Here is a 9,825-nt window from a genome sequence, read left to right as displayed (position 1 = left end):
AGTATGGTCCATAAGGTATGAATCAGCCGTATACCAAATCAGACCATTGGCCCATCAAGTTCAGACGGGCAGCCGATCTCTGGCAGAGGTCTTTCACCTTCTACCTGATCTTTTTAAGTGGAGATGCCGGAAATTGAACTGGGGACCTTCTGAATGTCACGTAGATGCTTTACCATTGAGTTACAGCCCCCCCCCAAGTCCCTTCAAGATAGTTACAGGAGGGGGGAGATTTCTAGATGTGTCACTAATTGTGTGAAGGTAAACTAGACGAGTAAGGGAAATACATTTTATTGGGACAGCTTTCTGGTGGTGCAAGTTGCCAGCTTCCAGATGACACAACATTCTTAGCCAGGGGCTGGCACGGGGCAGCTTATTTGCAGCTGGCTATACAACAGAGGTGATTGCAAGTATTTTGTCTGAAAGCGGTTAACCTAATAAGAAAAAGCACAAGCTGTTCCAGTGAGCGCCTCCCTCCCCCTTACACGGAGCCAGAAAGAGGATTAAGTTGCCCCTGCAAATAGGATGGAAGAATATCAAAGCCCAAGCAGGCAAATTGCAGATTGCCTCCGGATCAGTTCAGAAACGGGGGGTACATTGGTACGGCGTGGCTTTGTTAATGCGCCTTATTTTCCCTGCTGCAAAGGGTCAGACCTGCAATTTCGCAGGAATAAAAGCGAGCCATGCCAGGCGAGCCACCCCATTATGAAGGGTGAATAAACACGCTCGTTCGGGGGCACCCAAAGAGGTGGTTGTGGAATAACAATGGGCGGGTGACTCAAAGCTGGGAAAGAGGGAATAAATATGAAAAGAGACCAACGGTGCTTTCCTTTGTTAACCATTTTTTTAATGTCCTCTGCAAAACACTCTTCAACAGCTGATGCCAGTTCGAATGGCCTGCCCATGCCAGATTCCACATGTGCTAAAGTAGCACATTTTAGCCAGGAAATCAGAAGGTGGGTTTTAGAGCTACTAGAGGTCTGGAGAAGACCCCCAAGAATTCTGGAGAAGACCCCCAAGAACAACTCTAGGAGGACAGAACTCTGAATGGTTCAAGACAAATAAAAGAGATCCCCGACCTGGATAACCCAGGTGAGCCTGATCCTATCAGATCTCAGAAGCTAAGCAGGGTCGGCCTTGGTTAGTAATTGGATGGGAGACTCCAGGATTGCAAAGGCAGGCAATAGCAACCCACCTCTGTTAGTCTCTTGCCTTGAATCCCTCACCAGGGGTCGCCATAAGTCAGCTATGACTTGAGGGCACATTCCACTACCAAAAAAGATCCAGGGTTAAATCCTGAAGGTTTGCTGGGTTAACAGTGATGCAGCCCTCCACTGCGAAGAATCTTCCCCTGATGCAAAAGGTGCCTCTTGCTTCATGGAGAGATGCTGTAGGAAAGTTCTACTCTTGGTGGGGAATAGAGCCGTCAAGTCGCAGGCAGCTGGCTTGTGGTGACCCCAGAGGGTTTTCAAGGCAAGAGGTGGACAGAGGTGATTTGCCATTGACTCCCACTACATAGCAACCCTAGGCAAACTTGGTGGTCTCCCATCCAAATACTAACCCTGCTTAGCTTCCAAGATCTGATGAGTTACAGCTAGCCTGGGCCATGCGGGTCACTGCACTGCCACGGTTAGCCCGACGCACCTGCTGGCTCCAACCTCTTGTGAAAAGGCAATGGTGTATGGTTGCCATTTATGCTCTTTCGCTGGGCAAAGAAGTTCCACTGGGAGAAGTGAGGGGAGAAGATAGCTGGGAATTTCCCACATTGTGCAGGGGGTTGGAATAGATGGCCCTTGGGGTCCCAACCAGCTCTAGGTTTCTATCAAACCCGGTCTGCATTTTGGCACTCACCCGGTACCCCCAGAATAAGTTGGGCATGTCTTTTGACGGGAATAGAGATGGACCTTCCCATCTAGGGCCACAGTTATTATTGGACAAAGCTAATTGCACACAGAGCTGGAGCGAGGCCTTATTTAACTAAGTGTGTGCAGGATATGCTGTTGTTCCTATTCAGATATCTCAGTAATGAACCAGCAGGGTCATATTGCCAGTCTTGGCCCTGCTTTTTTTGGAAAAACAGAAAGAGGCGGTAGGAAATCTGTTTCTGCATCCAGAGGAGTTAGCCGTGTTAGTCTGTAGTAGCAAAATCAAAAAGAGTCCAGTCAATAACAATAAAATAAAATTGGTTAGTCTTAAAGGTGCTACTGGACTCTTTTTGATTTTGTTTCTGCATCGTCACTACAAAACAGCAGTAACCACAGCCAGCATCACCTAGTACCCAGGAAAAAGAATTTATCAAATATACGCATTAGGCACCTTTCCAGGTGTTTTCTGTGACCAAGTTGCTCAATGACATGGGAGAACGATGGTTGGATCTTCTCCCAGAGTATTTTTTAAAGCTTAAAAAGCAGCCAGGGGATCTTGAAATTGGAGGAGGGAGCTTAATCCCTGCATTCCCTCCCATCCCCAGCTATTAATGGTCCTAGCTAGGGCTTTTTTTCTGGGAAAAGAGGTGGTGGAACTCAGTGGGTTGCCAGCACAGGAGGCAACTCCTGGTGGGAGGTGGTGCCCCTGGTACCACATGTGCACACACAAAGTGCACGCATGCTCCCAGGGCCAATGATGTCACTTTGGGTCAGCTAAAACAATGGGGGAGTTTTTAAAAGTTTAAATCGCCCTCGGCGAAAATGGTCACATGGCTGGTGGCCCCGCCCCCTGATCTCCAGTGCGGAGGGCCATCTAAACCCCCCTCTGTCTGGAGATCAGGGGGCGGGGCCACCAGCCATGTGACCATTTTCAAGAGGTTCCAGAACTCCATTCCACCACGTTCCAGCTGAAAAAAAGCCGTGGTCCTAGCAGGGAAAAAAGACAGGCATGCCTGTCTTTTCCCCCTATTGAATAGTAGCCATGGGGCAATTTCTGCAGGGAAATGGTTCAGGGAAAAGGATTCCTTCCCTCCCTCCTGAAGTCCTGGTTCAAAGCAAGTACCCCCACAGCTGTTTTATAAAGTTAAAAAAATACATTGGAGAGTCTGATCTCCCGCTCAAGAGCAAACTGGGTCCTTAACTTCCCAGGAAACTTCTGGCAGTCCACGACTGCTGGCGGCTAAGAGCAAGAGAAGATGAGCACCAGTGGTACAGCATCAGGCGTAGACACTCGTCCACTGCCACTTTCGACATCCCCGTCAACTGACAACGGCTCAGGAAGTGGCGTGCAAGCAATCCCGTACCCATCCTCACTACTGCTGAGCTAGATCCAAGTCATGCAGGTCAAGTCGTTCATGCAGCACGGCCAGAACATCAGGGACTGGTTGGCCTAGTTTGCTCCTGGGTTGTTTTATCTTCCAGATCCATCCCCAGTCCCATGTAAACATGGAGTTCAGCGCCCCCCGTCTTCACAAAGTGGGTGAGCTAAGAGATGAAACAGCATCAATTGGACTGCTGTTTAGGAATCACTGGGCTGGATCCAGATTAAATTCTCCACTTCCATCAGCAGAACAGAACGTTCCTGCCTTGGGTTGCCAAGCTCCAGGTGGAGCCTGGAGTTCTCTAGAAATGGCAGCTAACTACAGAGATCGGTTCGGCTGGAGAAAAGGATGGCATTATCTACCCTGCTGAAGCTCCTCCCTTCCCCAAACACTGCCCTCCCCAGGCTCCACCCCCAAATCTCCAGGAATTTCCCAGCCAGCAATTGGCAACCCTATATCCTGCCTCCTCCCCTCCTGCTGCATCCCAGTAACCTCTTTAAAATGCTGCTTCTGTGGAACAGGGGATCCTTCAGAAGAGCAGGAGAGCCAGATGTGAAGCCTGCAGCAGAAAGGGCGCATCAGAGGAAATTAGCCCACCCCCTCCTTTAGTCTGGATCCAACCCTCATTTATGTATTTTTTTCTTGCATGGCTCCTGTGGGCTGCAGGAGAGGCAGGAATATCAGCCGGTGCACCTTTTCCACTGCTGCATTCAGCCACCTCTGGCCACTACCTCTGACAGTCACTCTTCACATCTTTTACGAGTTCTCCGTGGACCCTACCCATGCTCTGTGCAAATCACCTTGGGGATTGGCTTTGATTTTTAAAAAATCAGAATGCAAATGGGCTCAGAAAGCTGATGCTGGGGGAGGGAACGCTCCGTCCTGGCTTTCTCCCAAGCTTTATTCCCCATGCAAAAACAGTGCGAAGGGGAGACATTTCCCCATTTGTGCTGCTGCATGTGGAGGTATTGTGTGCATGTGCAGCAGCAGAAAGGGGAAAACTCCTTCCCCGCACTGTTTTTGCACAGGGGAAAAAGCTGGGGAGAAAGGCAAGAGCTTTGCTTCCCCCAGTAGCAGCTTTCTGAGCCTATTTGCATGCTCTTTTTAAAAAAAAATAGCAATCCCCGAGGTGATGTGTGTCTGTGCGGAGCACGGGTTGACTCCATGGAGAACTCGTAAAAAAGATGTAATGTGTAGAGTGACAGTGAGTGAAACCCTTGGGGACACCACACCCTCTAGTGAACAACCATTGCCTCAAAGCAACTTTTATGTTCAAATCAGTTGGCTCCTGGCTCAAACAAGCGACAATCCGCTCCTGAGCAGAGGATCCGCACGGCCTTCACAACTCAGTTGCAGAAGGTCAGGGCTATGCAGAGTTCTCACCGCATGCAGTGCCAAAATTTCAAAGGTTTTTTTTCAGGGTATCGAAGGCGGAGGAATTGCCTCGGTGGTACGCTCTTCGCTGCTGCAACATGGGGACTGTAAATCTGTATAGCTGTCTCAATGATGATAAATCACTTGTTCATCACTGTGACACCTTACATTTTTAGCTGTGCATTTCAAAAGAAATCTTGTCTATACCTAAGAGAGCTGTAAATTGTGACGAGACCCTAGAAATGATCACGGGTGAGGATACGCTTCCCAGACAACGATTCCTCCATCATACCCATTTCAGCACTCTGGAGAGAGTATTGGCAACCTCCGTCCCCTAAAAAAGGTTATTTCTCTCTAGAGGACGGATTCAAAGGGGTACCTTTCCAGTCCATGGAGCCATACATGCCAGGCTCCTTCTCCCCCCATCCCAGAAATCAAAGTGCTTCACAATTTCCAATCTGTTCCCTCCACTAAGAGATTCGCAGGTTGTATTTACACGGCTTGGCTGAGCTCCGGGGTTTGCAGTTGGGGTTCGGGGTTCAGAAGATTTACACAGTCCGTTCTTGGAAGTATTTTGACTGGAGAATAACTCGGTTTCCGCAGTGGATGGGATCTATAGGTCAGAGACCTCCCCTGAGTAGGCATTGGGCTCCTCGTCTGATCTTGTGGCCACCTTGAACTGCCGCCGCAGGAATCCGCCGTAACGCTTCTGATTGTCCCACTTCAGCTTAGGGCGGATCCTACGCATAAAGCCTCCGTAGCGCTTGTGTAGGTCCTCTAGTGCCTGCCCGTCGTCCCCGGCAGCTGCCCCTTCTGAACTTCTCTTGGGGTATTTGCGGAGGAAGCCCCCATAACGTTTCGTCTCATCCTTCGGAGATCCCAGATCTGACTCTTCCCCAATGTAGCCTAGATCACCCATCTCCAAGGTCCCTGGGTCATCCTCCTCTTCGCCCAACTCAGAGGTTGACCTCTCCCCCATCTTGCGGAAGAACCCGCCGTACTTCTTGCTGATACCCTTGGTGTGGGCATTCTCGCGCAGCAGAGAAAAGATCTTGTTCTTATCCAGCTTCTTCATAAAGCCGCCATAACGTTTGACCAGCCCCGCGTAAAGCTCCCAGGGTGCAGGGCTTCCTCCTTGATCAGACTTCTCTTCTTCTTCCACTTGGGAAAATCTCTTTGACTGCTCTTCCATCAAGAAAGGGGCCAAGCCAAACAAAGTTTTCTTGCATGCCTCCCACTCTCCAGAGGACAGCAATGATCCCTGACACTCCAGAGAACAGATCTGCAAGACAACAGCAAATAAAAATCCATAATTCTTGCTAGCATCCCCCAGTTGCCCCATTGCCTTTTTTTTTGCAGCATTTTGAAACTGGGGAGAGAAAGTGGACTAAGGGTAGAAATACACATTACTAAGTACCATGGGATGCTCAAGTGAACCTCATTTCACGCGTCCCCCCTCCAACTTCCCATGCATTCGCTCACACAGTCACACTTCAGTTTGCTCCACTTGAATACATTCACATGTTCGATATCAGTTCCTCCTCAACTGCTAAAAGTATCTCAGTTTCCCCCAACTCCCACATCCATTCACTGAAATGCAGATCTTGACACTTTCTCACGCCTTAAAGAAATCCAAATTGGCAAATCAGAGGAGCCTGCAGTACTTGTTCTTGCAGAGACCTGCCCTCTGGACCCATTTCCAGATGCAATCGCACAAAGGGAGCTCCTGTGAAAGCGGCATTCACATGCGCCAAACAAGAACAGCCTGCATGTGAATTGAGAACCGCACATCCAATCTTGCACTTGAGCATCCCCAGGAAATTTGCAATGTGTATTTCCACTCTGAGACACCATCATGGGGCATGTAAGGCATGCCCCCAGTTGGTGGTGAAAAGGTTACACCTCTGCAGTCTTCCGTGCATGAGGCAAATTGAGGCTGTCACCTTTGAGCTCTTAAAGGGATAGTGACCAGTCACATAAGAATTGGGTCCTTTCTGCTTGGGGACACCCCGCTTAACCATCCTAGTTTGACGGTCCAAATTAAAAACCTTCCTGTTCCTTCAGAGATTTTGTTATGACCATTGAGGTTGTCTTTACTGTTGTAATGTTTCAGTCGCTAGGATTTTTATATGTAACTATAATTGCTGTTTTCACATGATTTCCGTTGACTGTGAGTTTAGCTCACTTAATTGTATGACATTTTAATGGATTGGTTAATTTTATAAGGTGCCATAGAAGCTTCAGCTAAGCAATTGCAGAGTATAAATTTTAAAATAGAGAGGGGGGGATGGGTTGCTGATTCAGCAATGGGTGAAGACCAGATTTTGGACACAGAAGTTAAATTGCAAACTAAGCTTTGCATATCCATCAAACGAAGCTTAATTTGCACAGCTCAATTTAATTACAATAACCTTGTGTAATTTGGTTCTTTCAGTTTACAGAATGAGAGATTTACGGTGCCCTGAACACAATTTCCATGGAGCAATGTTTAAAGTTCCCAGCTGTATTCTCCAAGACCTAGGAATAAAACTGGTTCTCTTTCAGCGGAATGATTAAACAATTCTGGTTCTTCCTGCTTTTCAGACTACCAGAACGTAACAGGCCAACATGAATGAATGATGGAATTCTGCTTTGGTTTCCTTTTTAAAATGCTGTTAACTTTTCCTTCATTCTAAATTGTGTTAGTGGGATAATTCAGGGGCTTCCATTCTTCCTGGTTCTCCGGGAGGACTGAGTAGTAAACAAAAAGAAATATATAATGAGTAGGTGTGTAGGTAGAACATGTTTCCGCTTTTAAAAGGTTGATTGTCTTTCTCTAAGCGGCGAGTGGGGGGATGCAAGCAGCTTTGCTCGTCTGAACCGGGTCTCCTGCAGGTGCTACCCTGCACATGGGCGAAATCAACAGCAGCCCATACACAGGCTTTCTCTGTGTTGGCCCCCAGCCTGTGGAATGACCTGCCTGAGGAGGTCAGGAGCACCTCCACTCTCCTAACTTTCCACAAATGATGCAAAACAGAAATATTCAGAAAGGCTTTTGTATTGTACGAGGGGCTCTCAAATGCTTCGCTAATAGGGTTGCCAGCTTCAAATTGGGAAATTCCTGGAGATCTGGGGAGTGAAACCTGGAGAAACCTGGAGAAAGTGGGGTTTGGGGAGGGAAAGGACCTTGGCATGGCATAATTCCATACAGTCCACCCCAAAAGTAGCCATTTTCTCCAGATGAACTGATCTCTATGGCCTGGAGACAAGTTGTAATTCCAGGAGATCTCCAGCCAGTAGTAGTAGTAGGTTTAATTGTATATGGCCAAAGGCCGTTACAATACAAAGTTAAGAACAGTAGAAATAGAAATCTATCTTACAAGCATAAAATACAGTTATTAAAATAATAAAAATAAAATACAATTAAAATGGGACCTTAATAAATACCAGATAGTTATGAAAAAAAGTTAGGTTTCTGAGGAAACAATCTTGGCCCTAATCTTTTTTGCAGCTAAGGCAAACAGGGATACTCTGCTAGTGACAAATGAATCAGTATCAGATAACAAAAAAACTAATTTGTCACTACCTGGAGGCTGGCAACCCTATTCGCTAATGAGTTAAGGACCATAGACTTCACCACTATGTTGCCTTACGTACTACCTGTTGTTTTAAATATGTGCTCCTATGAGCTACTTGTGCTTCATGTGGTCTAATGTCAGCCCCAGAATTGCTTGTGTTCTGTTTCAGCATTTCTTCAACTCTGTGATGGATTCTTACTAACACTATGTCTTGGTAAACTTGTGTTTATTTACCCTGTGGCATTTTTTATAGAAATGTCCTTGAAACTGACTGTACTGGTGTCACACAGTGTAATCTGCCTTGAGTCTCAGTGAGAAAGGCGGACTATAAATAACATAAACAAATAAGTAAAAATTTTACTTCCTGAAAAACACAAAGGCAGATGCACTCTACTCACTGGAAGCCTCATACAAAATAAGGGTCAGCCTTTGCCTCTGATTGGCCACCATCCATGGTATCAGATTGGGCCAAATGTTGCTAGGTAGAGGCGTTTCCCCCTTACCTAGGGAAGAGATAGTTTCCAACTTCCAAGTGGGTTCTAAAGATCTCCTGGTATTCTCCAGACTACAGAGATCAGGTCCCCTGGAGAAAATGGCAGCTTTGGAGGGCGGTCCCAAAAACATTTTACCTTGCTGAGGTCCTTCCCCTCCCCAAAACCCGCCCACCCCAGGCTCCACCCCCAACTCCAGAAATTTCCCAACTGGAAGTTGGCAACCATACATAGAGATGAGTTTCAGCTGGCTCACAATTTAGTACCGTAACCAGCTCTGATTTGGATTCCCGCAGCATCCTTGGCCTATATTTCATTCCCTTTGATGGGAAAGGATAGTCAATCTTTGAGCAGTGTGGCGACTCACTAAGGGGCTGATGGGTTTCTCCAGGTCCTGGCCGTGCAGAGCGCATGTCGAACACTCAGTAGCACAGTCCGTGGAGGCCGTGGGCACCAAGCTGAGGCAAAGAGCCAGTCCCAGAAGCTGCCACTCCATCCTCGCCAGCAAGGTCCTGCAAGGATAGGAAGAAAGATCAATAAAGCAAAAGGTTTATTGATTCCGGTTTATTGATTGATTGAGGTTCCGGCGATTCATTGGGGTTGTGGCGATGGGAGCAGAGACGCATGGGGAAAACTGACACTGCTGGGAGCCAGCTCCCAGTCCCTTATAACTGTGATCATCTGCCCCAGAGGTCCCCGAAGCCCCAAATGCATAAGTAGAAATTAGAGTGGAATTTTAAGCTTCATAATCTAGTAGGACAGTCGCATACCAACAACACTGACCTACCTCACAGGGTTGTTGTAAGGATAACGTGAGAAGGGGATAGCCTTATATGTCATCCTGAGCTCCTTGGAGGCATGACGGAATAAACAATGTAACAAAATATTACTCTCTTTTCTAAAAGTGGGTTTTCTGTATTCATTGATAGCATATTAGCGAGTCTGGCGATTAGAGTGTCCTGGGTTCAAATCCTCACTCGGTCTTGAAGTTCACCAGCTCACCGTGAGACTGTCGCACTCTCTCATCCTAGCTTACCTCGCAAGATTTTTGTGAGGATAAAATAGGGGCGCTCAGAGCTTCTTGGAGGAAAGGTGGGAGAAAAATCTGATGAATAGATTCGCATTCATGTATTGTTTTATTCAGGGCTTGTTTCTGGGG

General features: G+C 47.3%; 1 protein-coding gene across 1 annotated transcript; it reads right to left on the bottom strand.

The window, feature by feature from the left end:
- Window positions 1-5,231: 5,231 nt before the first annotated feature.
- PDYN (prodynorphin) lies at window positions 5,232-9,162 on the bottom strand. The gene is made up of 2 exons (XM_054981897.1): window positions 9,034-9,162; window positions 5,232-5,900 (listed from the first exon to the last, which is right to left on the bottom strand). Exons 1-2 carry the CDS (start codon window positions 9,160-9,162, stop codon window positions 5,232-5,234), a joined length of 798 nt encoding a protein of 265 aa, XP_054837872.1.
- Window positions 9,163-9,825: the final 663 nt, after the last annotated feature.

This window comes from Eublepharis macularius, chromosome 5 (genome assembly GCF_028583425.1).
Source record: "Eublepharis macularius isolate TG4126 chromosome 5, MPM_Emac_v1.0, whole genome shotgun sequence".
Lineage (NCBI taxonomy): Eukaryota > Metazoa > Chordata > Lepidosauria > Squamata > Eublepharidae > Eublepharis > Eublepharis macularius.
This window is presented reverse-complemented; position numbering and strand designations above follow the sequence as displayed.

Bases quoted from the DNA above. Each gene is read 5' to 3' on its own strand.
- PDYN (XM_054981897.1), bottom strand. From the start codon at position 9,162: ATGGAGTGGCAGCTTCTGGGACTGGCTCTTTGCCTCAGCTTGGTGCCC. The intron at 5,901-9,033 runs GTGAGTCGCCAC...GTTGTCTTGCAG, and splicing joins AGAAACCCATCAGCCCCTTA to ATCTGTTCTCTGGAGTGTCA.